This window comes from Aplidium turbinatum, chromosome 2 (assembly GCF_918807975.1).
Source record: "Aplidium turbinatum chromosome 2, kaAplTurb1.1, whole genome shotgun sequence".
Taxonomy (NCBI): Eukaryota; Metazoa; Chordata; class Ascidiacea; order Aplousobranchia; family Polyclinidae; genus Aplidium; species Aplidium turbinatum.
In genome coordinates, this window is record NC_137473.1 from 22,239,148 (window position 1) to 22,256,436 (window position 17,289).

The following is a 17,289-nucleotide window of genomic DNA, read 5'->3' on the forward strand; positions in this document are numbered from 1 at the left end:
TCTATTGCTATTTTCGGAGTAAAGAATTTTTAACTAGGGACATACTGTGCTTAGTGTAGTGCTTCATCATGTCTTCAAGCGGAACTACTTCAGGAAGTTCTAGCCCCACTGGAGGTTTTTCATCCGTGGACATCCAACCTGAGCAAACTCCCAACTTTGATATTGAGGTAAGTGGGAAGAGGAATATTGATCTGCTTAAAATAATAATCTTGCTTCATTCAACTAAAACCTCTCAAATGTCATAACCCTGACCTCCGGTTTGATGGCTGAGGTTGATAAGGGCCAACTTATTGCATGAGGCGTTTATTAAGATGCACATAGAGTTTGAGGATTTGAAACGGTTTGGAGCGCTGCAGCACTATAGCTTCAAATTCAAGCCACCATTTCTTGTGTTAGCTTTAAAATTATTTCCAGACGTTAACTCTGCAAGCCAATATGACAATCGTCATCCATCCTGGCTCTTCCCACCTAAGAATTGGAAGAGCGTCGGACACACAACCTGCCATGATTCCTCATGTCATTGCTTGGAGACACAAGCTTCCTGGTAACCAACCAACATCCCGGATGAAGTTGTTACGTCAGCATAAAGTGAGTTGGAACCGAGTCCCAGTCATTCACTCGTGATTTGAGAGACCATAAAATAATCTGTGCGACACCCAACTAATATGGGTTCTAACCAGGGTTGTCGGTATTTTACCCAACTCAAAAAACCCGGGTGGTTTTTTTTTAAAAACCCACTTATAAAAACCCAAAAAACTCAGAGCATCATGTTTGTCTAATTTTTATCAGAAAATTGAAAAAATGAACCAAAGTACTACAAGGTACTTAAAACAAACTTCAAATTAGGACTTAAGGATGTGATTGTGAAGGAAGTTTCCAACACAGTGGATATTTCTGTACAAAAATCAAGTAATGCCACTTTGTACTGTAGGCTACTACACTAAAACTCATTCATGCAAGAAGGCCTCATAGTTAAACAGCCCTAGTGCATTATTTTATTGAATTATGCCAGCATGTACTGTGAGTGAGAAGCACTTCATTGGTAAAAAGTAGTACAGTAGAACTCGGTTAATCCGGATCTTCGCCTAATCCGGATAAAACTGGAAGTACAAATGATTTGTAATCTTTTTCTTGAGAAACAGCTTTGGATTATCCGGATTATTTAATCCGGATCTTCGCCTATTCCGGACAAAAGTTGCGTTTTCTCTATCGCTTTATCCGAATTTGCCCGTGATTACTTTGTTTGACCGTGATTTTTTTGTAAGTTTTCCATAGAAACTCGTCTTCAGTAGCTGTTTTCAAAAGTTTTGAGTAACTACAGATTATTCCGACACGCATGTCTGAAGATGTAACTTTTGCCAGTGTGTTCTTGCGTTAGACGCAGAGTCTACAAATAGGCCTACATTCATTTTACATGCATACTGCATTTTAAAAGAACTCTATCACTGGGTCGCTAATGTGGTGATCGCGCGTCTCGGAATTGGCAGATGACCACACTAATGCGTTCAATTTTGGTGATTTTTACCGATACCCTCCTATATAGGTAACGTCAGGCTTGTTAGAACCGTCATCGGTTAATCCGGATCTTCGCCTAATCCGGATGGAATCGCCGGTCAAATCGAATCCCGATTAACCGAGTTCTACTGTATTTGAGATGAAATAAGCATGAATCTACCTTTTTTGCATCTTTTTTAAATATAACCCAAAAAAACCCGCGTTTTTTTCTCAACCCTGGTTCTAACCTGCACGGCAATTTTCTCACCTGATGACTTGGTTTCAACAACAACACTTAATGTCAAGGATTATTCCACAACATGCGCCACGGTTTCTATCCCACCTGCTCTTGTGTTTTACTGTATTGTAGGATATGAGGGATTTGTGGCATGGTTTGTAATCTAACAAGTGGCTTTTCTGCAAATGTGTGAATTAGTAACGTTTTTAGATCTTCAACTTTAAACTTGTTGCCAAAGAGCTTGGCCAAGAGTGCATTGTTCGAAATATGAAGATGTGTCCAACTATCCACTGCCCAATCTTCATCATTTTTGTAATCGGTGCGGAGTCAATGCACTGTGGTAACTGAACATTCCTTTATCCTTCAGACCAACCAAACACAACTGCATTGAGGCTGAGATTTAAAAATATCTTAACTTTGTTAGAATTCGAACATGGAAGCACTAAAGCAGCTGAACAAGGTATTACACCAATACTCTGGTAGGAACAGGAACACAATGGACGAAGTTTGTAAAAGTAACAAACGTAAAAAGCCGGAGAAACTATTAGAAGGTTGTGGATGGGTGTGGACTGAGACTGGTCACAAACCAAGCTTCCTGATTGGTGATGATGTAAGACGCTAATCACTTTTTTCAATCTTTCTAACTTTTGTTTGGAAACCTTTCCATGGGAAATCGTTAAACTCTTTTGAACATTCAAACTATCGTTTTCCAAACAATGATCAAGTCAATAAAAAGTGCTTTTCCAATGGATTCCCCATCTGACAGCTCAAAACACTTAAAATGGCTGGTTTTGTTTGATGATGATGAAAGCTGTGCAGAAAAGTGATGTCGTGATTCCAAATTGTTAAAGCATTAATCTTAAAGCAAACTAAAACATTCCCATGCGTATAATTTCCTGTATGTGGTTGTGGTTTATGTAAAGAAATTTAGTTTTCTTTCATTGCAAACGTATTTAATTACTTGAGTGAATTTCACTAGGGGCAATCAATAGATCGCTTAGTCTTAGTGCATTGTTGGTGTGGATGAAAAACGTCGAGGTCACAATTTGCGTGAAAATGAAATTGTCTTCCCTAACCACTTTTCATGTCAAGTTTTAGGTAATTTTGTCTATAAAAGCTATGCAATACATCTTATATAGCCTAGTAGCCTACGACGTGTTGATGTATGCAAACACTAACTGACGTTTGGAGAATTTTGATGGCTCTGTGAAAATTGGAGGAAAAATGGTAACCAAGTTTCGATATGCTGATGACATAGTGTTGGTCGGTGGAAGTGTAACGGAACTGCAAGAACTTTTGAATAGGGCCAAGTCAAGAAGTGAAGAATATGGTTTGCAATTACATCCCACAAAAACAAAAGTGATGGCCATAAGTAAAAAGAATGAAATTTGTCCAAACTTATACATTGGTGGTAATGTTGTTGAAAGTGATTTCTGCTATCTTGGCAGTGTCATAACTGACACTTATGATGATAGCATGGAAATTAGAAGGCGAATTGCTATGGCAAAAACAGCTGTGACATCACTTACAACGGTGTGGAAACAGAGGTCAATTGGTAAAAACACAAAATTAAGATTGCTGCGAACTCTCGTTTTCCAAATCGCCACATAATATGGATGTGAAGTTTGGACATGCAAAAAACGTGATATTAAAAGTTTTGAAACGTGGTGTCACAGAAGACTATTACACATCAGCTGGATGGAAAGAAAAACAAATGAATTTGTTTCCCAACAACTAAACGATAAATGGAGTCTGATTAACAACATTAACCTCAGAAAATTGAGATATTTCGGACGCATAGCAAGAAGCAACTCATTGGAAAATTCAATGTTGACTGGGATGGTGCAAGGCAAACGAACAAAAGGACGACAAAAAATGAAATATTTTGACAATATCAAGCAAATTACAGGAATAAAAAGCATGCCGGAAACACTAATGAAAACAAAATGGAGGCAGTTCATAAGGGAAGATCACAGCTGATCAAACATGATCAATCTGTTGAAGAAGAAACTGACGTTTGAGTATTCAAAGAAATTTCATTCAAACATTGCGATGCCTTTGAAAGTTAATGAATGTTATAGTTAATTGACACTGAAATGCTTCTTGGTTCAATTCCTCTCTCTTGACTGAGTGTGGATTGGCCACTTTGGAACGCGTAGAGGGTTTTCAAACACACCCTATACTTCTTCATCACTGAGGGATGTCAAAATTAGAGGCTTGTAGTTTTCAGTTCAGTGTTACAATCAATCGAATAATAGTAATTCATTGCGTGAAAATTCAGCTTTAAAAGAATTGTTTTCCTGATATTCTTGGAAGACATGTTTCTATTACTTCTGTATCCTCCTTTGCTTCATCATCTGTGGGTATATGACAGTTTCATCAATGCGGGGTCTTTCACCCCGTACTCTTCAACTTTTAAAAATGCTCCATCTTCAGTTTTTGGAATGTAGCTTACTGATCTTTCAGCTTCTTTTATTAACAGTGTCTCTTCTCACAGCATAGCAAAAGCATATCTATTAGCCTCAAATTTTGTGTGTGTCTTTCAAATGCCATGTGCGACAATATGGCATATGACAAGCGACCATTGTAAGTATGACAAAAATGTTCCTTAATGTTCATTGTTAAATTTGAAAGAAAATTGCATCTCCCTTTTACTTCAATCTTCAAATCAACATTTTAAGCTTTTGAGACCATTAGAAAAGTTACAGCGGATTATTGAATCTTTTATTAGCAGAGCGGTATTTATAGTTAACATAACCTGTGTTGCCTAAAACGCCTGTGCTTACGTAACGTGTAATGTGTTGACGCACTTCGTGTGTTGCGCATGAGTATCATTAACACATCGTGTTATTTAACTAAATGCCTGGTGAACAGCCTCATTCAATTTTCAATATGATTAACATACTTACTCGTTACTTTAACCTAGGTATACTGTACGTTTCAACCATCTTTAACGTTATTTCAATGTTGTGCTTGACGGAAGGGTAGGCATTATACATAGACGAGAATGACTGCTATGATCTCTTCTTTCCCATCGTGAACGGGCAACTCAACATTGCAACTAAGTCACTAACTGCTGTGCTGGCTGACCTGGACGTTTTATGGACAAAAGCAATAGAAAACTTTCTTCGGATCCCAATCAAAGAAATGAAAGACTACAGGTGTGAGAAAATAATATTTTTAACAATATTGTGAAATTATGAATTAAATTTGATAAAGTACGCATGAGTAATAATTGAGTATTAGTGAGTTCATTTCAGTGCTCATAGTCATAGTGACTAAGCCTTAAAGCTTGTTGCCAAAACAATTGAATACGTGAATTCAAAAAGAGCCCAATTCCCGCGAAGGTGTTGACATAAATACTTTTCATTATTTTGGTCATTTACTTTTGTGGCCGAATTTCGATATTGATTAAATATACTGGTAAAAAATATTACGCCTGAAAATTCCACTCAATGAAAATTCTCCGAAGAAACCATGAAAATGTTGAAGCCCAATTGCTGGAGTTGGGCCTTTCTTAAAATCAATGGAAATATTAAAGAGGGTATTTTTTACTTTTAAGCTTAAAAAATTGGCCATTTTTCAGGTATCATTTAGAACAGCGTGGTCCAACTTCTTTTCATCTCGGGCCAAAAACATTTTTTTATGGCCAATGTTTTTAAATGGCGATTCATAGGCTTATTGCTGGCAAATTATACATAGTAGCCCATGGCATACAGTTACTACTCTCTAAAATCTCTACAGCTTGTTTCAACCTAAAAGGGGGATCATTTTTAACATTATCAACTTTAGATTATAATTTTAGACAATAGCGTAGACAATGGTATCCACGAGAATCGTGGTTGTGGCCATGCGAAGGCAAGCGTAAAGAGCCTCGTTTCCAAGTTGATTTCGATTTTTGGTTTTAATATTGTTCATTACCGAAAACGTACATTCGCAAATGTAGCGTAGGCTATGTACTTCCAAACATCGAGTGGCCTACAGGTTCAGAACAGCATCTTTTAAAAGGAGAAACTTCTCCTGTGACACTAACTTCCAAAAGCTTGTAGGATTTTCCATTGTCTGACAGCAAAAACGAATCGTTCTGAAGTTCACATAATTGGAGTTAAAGCTCTGGGGGCTGTGTACTAACTCTCACGCCCATGGGAATTTTTTTTTAACGAAGTGGTATTGTTATGCATCACAAAGGATCATTCACGAAGTATTATTATCAATTACAATAATAAAGAAACAAAAATTGAAGTGACATTGCTAGATTAAAGCAAAGCTGACTATCAGTTTGTGGGCCAAAAAAACGGAGCTCACGGGCCGAATTTGGCCCACCGGCCTGCAGTTGGACCACGCTGATTTAGAAGACACTGAAAAGAATCGGAAAACACATAAATTGAAATTTGAAAAAAAAAGGAGTTGAGCCCTATTTGAATTTACGTATTCAGTTGTTAAATTCATCATCTTCCATTCAGGCATATCCGGACACCATCAACATAGTTTCTCCAAACTTCCCTGTCCATCATCGCAGTCGATAGTTCATGCATCTGCACTCCAGTGACCTGTTCTAATTGATAAGGGTTTTTGCCTGTCGACCCCTGTCCTAATGCCATAATTTGGTGCCCAAAGAAGAATATTACTAATTTTCTGTTGACTTCTAAAACAATGACATGCCAGCTTAGTCTTTGTCTTCTATTTGTCTCAGTGAGAACCGGCAAGTCACCGTCAAGGTTTTTGTTTGTGAAATGTTGCATCCAGCTAATGTTGAGTGCCTTTCTTAGAAGTTTGGTGTAGCAGCCATTGAGGCAATTCTCCATACATTTTGTGAAAGTCCACTACCGTTTTCACTACTGTAGGTCAAGACGCTTTCAACTGTTGCTCGAAAAAATTGTATTTTAAATCTTTCAAATTTAATTTATAAGCTGCTGCCCAAGCCTTTGCTTTTCGAGATTTTATATTATTCCAAAAAGTTGTCGGCGTCAGTAAGTTGTGTCAGAAAACAAAGCAATGTCATCTGTGTGTCATTGTTAAATTAAGCTAAGCCAACAACCTAGTCTTGGTCTCTAAGATCGGCAATATGAAATTACCGCTTTTATTGAAGTGGCGTTGCCACCAAATGTTTCTTTCCTCGGCTTGCTCATTTTTTTGGACAATCAAACGCAGACATGAACCCCAGTTTGTGGTTTTGCCACCATCCTTACGTCTCACATCATGATAAACACTTTTATACGGAGCTCATTTTGAAATGCCACAGGTGCATCTTGATCATACCAGACATATATATTCGTGATCACGTCAAGAAACTAGTTGATCTTCTCCTTGTCAACATCAACTTCAAGTCCATCATTGTCCATCAGGTGATGTCACTTGCGTTTCTTTTGAATTTATCTTAAATATGCTTTCCTTCCCATACCACTTTTATTTTACCAGCTAATTAAATTATTTGTGAATTAACATGTCGATATATTTCAAGTTAATTTATGACATGGTTTTCTATTATGCTTTTTTTCCCGTAAACTGAAATTATGCGGTAAAATGCCTTCAGCCTGCGGTATGATCAGCCCCAGTTACAACTCTACTATTATCGTTCATTCAACAGAAGCATAAGTAGCTATAGCTTGGCTAAAAGAAATAATATTTGGCACTAATGCCACTAACGCTTAAGCTCCAGATACTGAAATTGGTATTTTTTCGGACAAAAATTTTTCAGACTTACGGTGTGACATCAGTTGAAATTTTGCATGCAAATTTGGTTTAGATAGTTGCTTTTAAAAGATGACATCATGGATCAGGTTGGCTGGACAATACCGGTTGGACCACAACCGTTCATGGTCAGTTTCCAAACGAATGTACTTTAAGGCAATTATTTTTAGACTGCCTAGGAAAGTATCAATTTTGCATTTAAACCAACAAAATTAACAACAATATCATTCGTTGCTTCTTCCAAAAGTGTGTTATCTTTTTAGCGGTTTCTATGTATTCTACACCTCACTGTCCGTTATCAAATTGAAGTGATTCATCTAACACAGGGGTGTCAAAACTGCGGCCCGCAGGCCAACTGCGACTTAAGCAAGACTCACGAATAGCAAAATACGGCCCGTGGCTGAAAAACTTTGGGCACCCTTGATCTAACAAATACTTTAAACTGTTTGAAAGGGAGCAAATCATTAAAACATTCTGTGGCGAATTATCTTGTTCAAATAGAATACTTACCGAAGGTTTCCAACAGGAATCCGTGTGCGCCACATACGGCTGTGGCACGGCTAATGCTTGCGTTGTTGATGTTGGGCATCAAAAGTCGAGTGTTAGCTGCGTGGAAGATGGTTTTTCTCATTCTAACACAAGGTAGGCGTTACTTTTCAAAGACTACTGCTTGTCTGAGATGATGAAGTTGTGTAGGTGGTTAATAAATTCAAAATCATGTGACTAATAACTTTCCATGTTTGTTACTAGGCCACGTCTTGTTTGCTCGCTTGGATGCTCTGTAAGTTTTGCTGATAAAATTGTCCACGTGGTTATAGCGATAGGTTTCTGAACATGTGATTAGTTAGAAGCCAGGGGAATTTACATGTGCGAAATATTTGTGCAGATGCTCATTTTGTTCTTTGACTTTGAGTATGGTCAGACCTGGCCATCTTGACTCACATGGTGATTATTGAACCGGCCTGTATGGGTTGACAATCTGAAACTGGCAATACAAATTGATAACTTCATAAATTACAGAGTTTGCATGGACATTGGCGGTTGTGATATCACGAGCACGTTTGCATGGTACCTGAAACTTAATCTTTTTCCTTATCGTTCTTGTAACGTCAAAGACCGAATGGACGCCCTGCTACTTGAAGAACTGAAGGTCTTTTTCGTAAACAAGTTCTTCCTTTTCAACGGTTATTTATAACGCAAATTCTTAATCACAAGACACGATCCTTTCGAGCAGATTATAGCTGGAAACTCATCAATCCTTGCAACTAATTCTATCGGTAGAAATTTTAAAAAAGAGACAGAAGCAAATAGTTTAAAAAATATGTTGTCCTACTGCTAACAATCTTTTCTCTAGTTGCTGTAATTTGTTTGGCCATTTGATTGAAGACGTTTAAAAAAGGTTAATAATTTTGTCTTCATGTAAACTGTTGCTATCTCATTTTGTTCAGGAAACCTTCTGTCACTTGGACATGGAAAGGATTGCCCCAGAACCTCAGGAATTCAGCCTAAGAAGACCTGGACAGATGTCTTTGTTGTATCCAATCACTCTGGGAGACGAAGCATTACGAGTACTTGTTCCCCTAAACCAGCGGTCCCCAAACTTTCTGGATACCGGACCAAATTCGCAATTTTCTTAGCGTCAACGGACCGACCATTTTGCGGATTGAAAATATAATACGCATTGGGATGTTTTAGTGTAATTGGTAAAAACTTTACCATCGTAAATATCAATGCACATGGTGGTATTATTTTCCGTTTAGTAAAATAGACCTTCTGACCAATTTTAAAATCTAAAGACATTTACTACCTGTGCAAGTAAGCTAAAGTTTAGCCCGTTTTTGCGACAAAATGCATGGGACAGGTATCAAAATGACCATCAGTGCCACTGTATTATATACGTTCCATAAGATGGCCTAGACACCGTGCACAAGCCTTTAGAACTGAAGGCTGAACTCGATTGTTTATAAGCGTGCTGCTTGGATCTTATATATGCCTAAAATGCTTTTTTCAAGTATTTATATTCAATTGTTTCAGTGTTCAAATGTTTCGTTTTGTTTTCATGAGAAGCATTCATATGGTAAAAAAAGCGTTTTAACCAGCAATGTGTAAACACAATTCATTAGTTCAAACAATGAATAGAATTCTCTCTCAATAGTTTCATTGGCAGGTATTACTTTACTAAAATTCAGATTACAAAATGAAAAAGAAGCACCAAACAATTGAACACTGAAAACACTTCAAGAAACAATTTAGGCAAATGTACAATCCAAGTAGGCCTATACTTTTATCTACAATCGACTGCAGCCTTCAGTTCTGAAATCTTGTGCACGGTGTCTAGGTTCCATGGACATAAAAGGTTCCATGGACATAAAAGCTGTGATTCTTTTTGTTTTAGAGCAAAATTAAAAACACTGACACAGCAAAAACAGCGCTTATAACATGAAATAATATCATCTTCGTCTCGATTAGAAGAATCATGTTTGCAATCCATGAAAATATGCTTTATTGATGGAGTTATATTTTGTATAACAACAGAATCATATACTAACTTAAAAATTCAGATTAATTGCCGCCATTGCAAACCAACTTCTACAACATTTCCTCTTTACCTTGTATGCATAGGACAAAAAGTTGGTTGCGGTTCACCACGATTGATCACATGAACCGGACTTTTCATGATATGCACGCAATTAGCTCAATGAGAAAAACACTGCGTCCAGAAGAGCAGATTTCACTTCAATAGCTCGAAAGTTGTTTGATTGAAAATGGACAAAACCTTACTATTATCGTGTAACTACCGTGTCAAATGTGTTGAGGTCATACCTACAGGAACTTTGCTGTCTGTGGTTAAGTTTCTTAGTGATTATATTTACGACGTCATACATTTAGAGCGTTTCCTGCAAATTTTTGCGTGTTTGCGTTTTTCTGTTGAGCTTCGCGTTGTTATTGGAACAGTCGTAGCCATCACTTGTATAATAACCAAAACTAAAATATGTAGAAAGCTCTTTTTTTTTTCATTGTCCACCAATGTTCAAAACCAAAAGTGAAAGAGATACTTTCAAAAAACACCTAAATATCATCACATTTAGAAGACCAGTTTTTTATAACGAAGTACTGAAAAAAAGCTATTTCTACCTCTTGACCGTCGAGCGTGGCACGAAAGTTTCAAATTTTTGTGTGGAATATTCATTCAAGTAGTTTTAGAAGATAGAGAAAGAAAATGTTGCCTTATCCTGCATGAAATTATTAAAATATCAACTATTCTTTGAAATGCTCATGGGCCAAGTTGAAGCCCTTTGGGGACCGCTGCCCTAAATCAGTGACGTAGTTGGTTTTCGCTAGAAATAAACAAGAATATTTCTGTACTTAACTGTATTCGTCAGTTTAATTTTATTAATATTTAAATCGATAGTTTAGACAATATACACTCACTCCATGCTATAGGGCGTCGTAGAGGGTCAGAAGATGTTACTTACATTTTATTATTATCTTTAATGCAGAGCTTTGTATCCAATCAGTTGTTAAAAGAAACTTTTATGCATCAGGTTGCATTGCTATTGAGAATATTAGTAAGGTGCAATATTCTGTATATAAAAAGGAAACTGTGATGCATTGAGTTGATATAAAATCATTGAGCTTGAAGCAAGCCATATCTTTACCACAGGCTCCGATGTCTTTGTTTTTTCCTAAACTCTTCGGGATAGAGGATGAGACTTCTTGGATTCACTTTGCATCCACTAATCCCGGAGACTCTAACGACCCGTTTGATGAAACTTATTTGGCTTTGACAAGAACCAAACAAGAAGAGGTCAGTGCTTCAGACCTAGATGTAACGAGTGAATAGTTGTGGACACATATTTCATCACCAAATATTCATTTTGTATGTAGCCTCTTTTCATTAGGCCAGTACTTCTTAACCCCTAAATCGTGGTCTGAAGTTAGGTCACTCGTGTGTTTCGATGGGTTGCGGTATTGTCCGTTTTTGAAAACAAAATTAATATGCAAATAGACCAGTTTGGAAATCACCCGCTCAGCCGGTCTTCATACCCAAACTTTATCACTAAATGAACTGTTTCAAGGCACACTTAAAGTTGCCATAAAGCATCTTTTTGAAGGGTGGTGTACCAACAATTTCTCGGTTTGCCGTAGATTGTGGAACTTTGTGTAAAGTAGCTACCAGTACTAGCTATTACCTCGAGCTAAAACTGATACACAATACTCTGCTGGAAAGTAGACAAGGGCTAGGGTGTCAGCCCTCTCTTCTCAGTTGGAGCTTGCCAGACGCTTCAATAGCGTAGTGTGGGATGACAGTTCCTTGCGCAGTGGCGGTACATGATCGATCTGTTTAATGTCACCCCGAGGTACTGTGGCTGGGGCAGAAGGACCGTAATTTTCTATTGTTCTTGACGATTAGCTTTCCGGTTGTGTAGATGGATAACTGCTGCCACAGTTTTGTTTTTGCTGAGTTTCAGTCTTTTCTGGAAATAAGCCGAAAGGATTATATAATATATATCCTAGCTCAGGGCGTCTTTTAGATTGGTTTTTCCCCGACGTTGTGCAGTGGAAAATTGCCATGTTGTCCGTGTAGGCGTATTTTGCGGAGATTGTACGTGGCAAGTTTTGGTCAATTATGCTGGCAGTTCAAGTTGCCAGCGGAAAGGCTGGGGAAGGGAAACATTTGAAAGGATGGTGGCAAAATTCGCAAAGGTCTATAGGTATTGATGATGTTGTAATCTGAGATACATGTGCAGTTGTGCACACCCACTCAATCTTCATCGCGACAAAGATCCGCTTCAGGGTCTGATGCATAAACGTGACAATTATGTGCTTCTTGTACACCTAGCAAGCGTGTAATTGGGAATAGCTAGCCTATTTGCACAAGTGCGGTAGGTCTTCTGTAGGAGGATGATGAGTGCTCGATTGAGATGGGCCTGCTCTTGTGTAGTCATCATCTAAACTTGTTGCGTCTGCTTAAGTACACATGGTATTCACAAGATGGGACATGGGAAGCCACTGCTTGTTCGTGTAGGAGATAACAAGCCAAAATAATTTCAAAGTTAGTGCAAAAAGTTAATCTTAGTTTTTTATTTATTTACAATGTACAGTCAGTTCAGTGCACGACCATGGAAAACAGTTGTGTGAAAACTATTAAATTTGGTTTTGAGTGTGTGGTTCAAACATTAGTCGTCAAAATTTTACATATCAATTTATCCTTTATATTTGGGTCGCTACAAACATGGTTAAGAAGCACCGTAGTGCACTATCCTTAAGCTAAGGTTTGTTGGATGCTTTTGGGTTTATAATTTATACATGGAGACTGGATGACCTCGTGGCAAGCCTCCTGATTCGTACTGTGCAAAAGTGAGATTACGACATTTGATGAGCTTTTATCTTATTAAAAAACAATAGTCCGTTCAAACGTGTCAATATGAGTAAGTTTGCCTCGACCAATCTACTGAAGAGCACACCGCAACAGTAAGGAGAGCGTTTCGGGTGTTACTATCATTTTGATTTTTTAAGGCATGGGCTTCAAAGAGGGAAAAGGCGTCGGCAACTGCCAGAAGACATGACAACAATGGCTCGTCCACTAATGGAGATGGATTTACAAACCAATCCAGGTTTGGTAAATTTTCTCTCAGTTTTAACCACAACAATTCACTCGGTGATGAGAGGTTGTATTTATAGCGATGGGATGGCGCAGAGGATATAGCGTGTAGGCTTCAAATCATACGATTTTGTTTTTTTCGCACTAGTGTGGGTGTTCGTTTCAGCCCACACATTGCTCTTTCCGTTCTTCTCGGGATTATCAATTCATTCTCTCTTAGTATCAACCGTTCGCTATCATAAAATATTACAGGCCGCTCACAACTCAAACGTTTCTTTTTATTTTTAACAAAAATTTGTTTTCAACATTTTTGCAATTTCCCTGAACTTTTCCCAAGCCAATCCTGTTTGTCTTGTCACAGCTGTTTCGCATCCATCTGCCCAAGGTTATATAAATTGGTTGGGCAGTTGCTATATGAAAAGCGGTCAAGACAAACTAACTGGTCACTCTACTCTTGTTAGTGTCGAAGGTTTAGTACAGTGTAATGAAAATCTTATTTTCTCATCCCCATCGGATCAAGTATGGGAGACACCTTAACTTTTAAACTTTATCTCTCATTGGTGGAAATGTAATGCGTTGTTTTTTAATGCAATTTATTGAGGACCGTTACTAAACTTGTGCAGGATTAATGAGTTGCGAGCCATTATAAAACGTATATTCCAGCACAACAATAATTATCAAGGTTTGTTGTTTTTATCCTTAAAACGAACTTAGTCCTTACCATGATACTACGTTTCAAGGGCACGTGTTTGATGCTTTCACCGATCTGTCATCTTCATAGTTTTTCTTTTAAGCCGTATCTTAACACTACTTAAAGCAGCACCAAACATCATTCCACTTTGCAGAAATGTCCCCATTTCTCAACCAGCATTGACGGGGTTAATGGGATTGGACGAGGCGATTGTGTGGAGCATCGAAAATTGCCCCATCTCTCATGAGGATGAATTGAAGCGAAGGATGTACAGTTGCATCCTCTTGGTCGGAGGAGGATTATCAAACTTCTCTGGAGTTGAAACTTTTATAGAAAAAAGAGTAACAAGCCTGATTCCCTCCACCAGTGCCCACTTGGCCACTCATGTGCACGTTGTCACAAAGCCTCAGGTGAAAGCGACCATTTTTTTTTTAAATACTGCTCATATCAAATTAGTTGAAATCGCATTCAGTAAAAACTTGTTTCATGAACTTTTAACTTTCTGGTTTAATATTGTAGAAACTCAAAAGCACTTTGCGTTAAACTATTTGCCTATTTTAGGTTAAAGATTTTACAAAGGCCCTGGAGTGAAATAAGCACTGAACAAAGTGCGACTTCACATTGCTCATGCATTGCATTAATTTGTGGCAGGGTCAGGACTCTTCTACTATAGCTTGGAAGGGTGGCACTGTGCTATCCTCATTGGATAACACCCAGGAGTTGTGGATAAACCGAGATGACTGGATGTGTCACGGTTTGAGACTGCTCCGGGAGAATTGTGCTTTTGTGTGGTGATGGATCGTTGTCGGCTTCGTGGTCACCTGATTTCTCTGCTGGAACAACAGCTTATGCTCCCGTGGGATAAAAAGAACGAAGAAGGCTTCCATACAGTAACAGGAACTAGAGTTTTGATGCCTGCTGCATGCTTGTATGATGTGCGATTTGTGTAGCAAACACTCGCTAACTTAAAACATTAGCTTGGATTTTTACCTCCAAGTAATAATGTTTGAACTTTGCTTTGTCGACTAAAGTTGTTATTTGAATTTCCTCCACGTGAATTGCTTTTTGAAATTTTAGTTTGTTTTAGATGACACCATAGCTCTTTTGACATCTAGTTTGGAGATGAAAGAGCTTTGATCCTTCAACTTTGCGGTCAAGCGTGCTTCGTCATCAAACCGATGTACGCCCAGTTTAATCCGGCAACGTCCCCGTAAGCGAGGGTGGACAGAACCACCTCGGTGTGCCGCAATCACCTTCACACCCTACTTCCACATTGACTTGTCCAAAGCTTCCTCTCTTGTCAAGCCGACCTTGCTGCTTGTCAAATTTTTCGAGAATATAGACTATAGGCTTTTCATCTGGTGAAAGAAGTAATTGTGAGGCGATTCCATCATTTCTAATGTTAAAGTGGAGAATTGCTTTTATTTGCCAATCTGCCAAAACTAAAGTTACTCAACGCAAATTAAGCCAGTTTTATCAGTGTGATTCTCTTTTAACTAGAGATACGGTACGTAGCCCAGTGACAAAAGCAGCTATTCAAATCATACGACCTCAGCGTACAACACCCTCCTACGACTCATATCCTAGTTCATTCGCACACCTAGAGGATTGGAAGAACATGTGTGGCTTGTGTTAAAATCACACCTTGTGTCGGTTGCATTGCCGAGTGGTGAGAGCCCTGGAATGACGTTCGAAAGGAGGCCGGTTCGACACCGCTAAAAGCATGCGGCTGTGTATTTAGTAGGACACTTAAATGCATGGCTGAAGGTGGTCACGAAGATTGGCTTCCTTGCCTTCCTGTCCACTTAATCTAAATCTTCAATCACCGGGGTAAGCCTGGATACGACAAACAAAAAAACACAATCTGTGAGCGAAAGATCTAGTTTCTCCCTGCCAAGTCAGCTCAGTTTGTTTTTATTTCTGACCATCACAACGAAAAACAATATATGCCAATCATAGCCTCTTATTGTATGTCGTATTACGCATCCCAGTTGTGGAACAAGTTTAGATCTTCCAGTATAAAACGATTACGTGTTGCTTACAGTGTTGCTTGGCAAATGTTGATCACGTGTTGCTTGGCAAATGTCATGCTGACATAAAGACAGAAAATAAATCAACTTATGCCACATTTTATGTGTGGAAGGAACACATGGCTGTTTGTTGAGCTACAACAGTGCTGTTAATCTAAACCTGTTGCACATAATCAAACTCACACTGGTACCAATTCTAGCATCATTAACAAGTATGCTGACCGTTTTCAAGGCATAGGCAAACTCAAAGACTTCAAAGCCAAACTCCACATTGACAAATCAGTGATACCTATAGCTATCCCACACAGGCGAATACCATTTCACATTCGAAAAAAAGTCAACACAGAACTGAAATACTTGGAAGACCATGATATAATTGAAAAAGTCAATGGTCCAACACCTTGGGTATCTCCCATTGTCACACCACCAAAACCAAACAACCCAGAAGAAGTAAGAATCTGTGTGGACATGAGAATGCCAAACAAGGCTATACATCGTGAAAGACTCATCTGCCCAACTGTGGATGACCTTATTCATGCACTAAATGGAACCAAAATGTTTTCAAAGCTAGATCTGAACAAAGGATATCAGCAGATACATAACAACATTCTCAACTCATAATGGGTTATATCGCTACAAACGTTTAAACTTTGGTGTGAGTTCAGCAGCCGAACTCTTTCAAAAAACCATTCAGCAAGAACTCGATGGCCTACCCGGTACACTCAACATTAGCGATGGCATCATTGTCTATGGAAAGACTGAAGCAGACCACAACAAGAATCTTGATGCTTTATTGCAACGATTGCTAGAAAAGAATCTCACTCTGAACAAAAGAAAATGTGAATTTAACAAAACAAAATTGGAATTTTATGGATACACATTTTCTGACAAAGGCATTTCTGCACAAGACACCAAAATAAATGCTATAAAGAATGCTGCAACGCCAAAATCAGTCAGTGAAGTGCGAAGTCTGCTAGGATTAGCAAACTATTGTGCAAGAATAATCAGAAACTTTTCAACAATTACTCAACCGTTGCGAGAGTTAACACATCAGAACACAGAGTGGAAATGGACTGCTGTGCATGATAACACAATACAAGCTCTCAAAGACAGCCTGACAGGGAATGAAGTCTTAACATACTTTGACCTGAACAAAGAAACAGAGCTTATTGTAGATGCCAGTCCCGTAGGACTTGGAGCCATTTTCACTCAACGTAGCAATGTTAATGAACCTGCCCGGATTGTTGCATATGCAAGTAAAGTTCTCACCCCTGTCGAACAAAGATATTCTCAAACTGAGAGAGAAGCACTAGCAATTGTTTGGGGCTGTGAACATTTTCATCTCTATCTATATGGCATGCAAAAACCCTTCAATTTGATTACAGATCACAAGCCATTAGAACTCATATTCAGAAATGCATCATCCAAGCCTCCAGCAAGAATTGAGCGTTGGAATTTAAGATTGCAACCCTACAATTTCGTTGTGACGTATAAACCGGGAAAAGACAACCCTGCTGACTACATGTCTTGACATCCCGTG

At 38.5% G+C, this 17,289-nt stretch overlaps 1 protein-coding gene across 1 annotated transcript; it reads left to right on the top strand.

The window, feature by feature from the left end:
* The first annotated feature begins 65 nt into the window (after positions 1-65).
* LOC145764985 (actin-related protein 8-like) lies at positions 66-16,328 on the top strand. Its single transcript, XM_082576704.1, has 12 exons — positions 66-167; positions 415-588; positions 2,157-2,342; positions 4,721-4,893; positions 6,975-7,077; positions 7,950-8,065; positions 8,444-8,573; positions 8,872-8,991; positions 11,088-11,231; positions 12,944-13,041; positions 13,874-14,129; positions 14,371-16,328. The coding sequence occupies exons 1-12, from the start codon at positions 69-71 to the stop codon at positions 14,512-14,514; spliced, it is 1,743 nt and encodes a 580-aa protein (XP_082432830.1). The 5' UTR covers positions 66-68; the 3' UTR covers positions 14,515-16,328.
* Positions 16,329-17,289: the final 961 nt, after the last annotated feature.

Bases quoted from the DNA above. Each gene is read 5' to 3' on its own strand.
- LOC145764985 (XM_082576704.1), top strand. From the start codon at position 69: ATGTCTTCAAGCGGAACTACTTCAGGAAGTTCTAGCCCCACTGGAGGT. The intron at 8,992-11,087 runs GTACTTGTTCCC...TCTTTACCACAG, and splicing joins TGGGAGACGAAGCATTACGA to GCTCCGATGTCTTTGTTTTT. The intron at 11,232-12,943 runs GTCAGTGCTTCA...TGATTTTTTAAG, and splicing joins CAAGAACCAAACAAGAAGAG to GCATGGGCTTCAAAGAGGGA.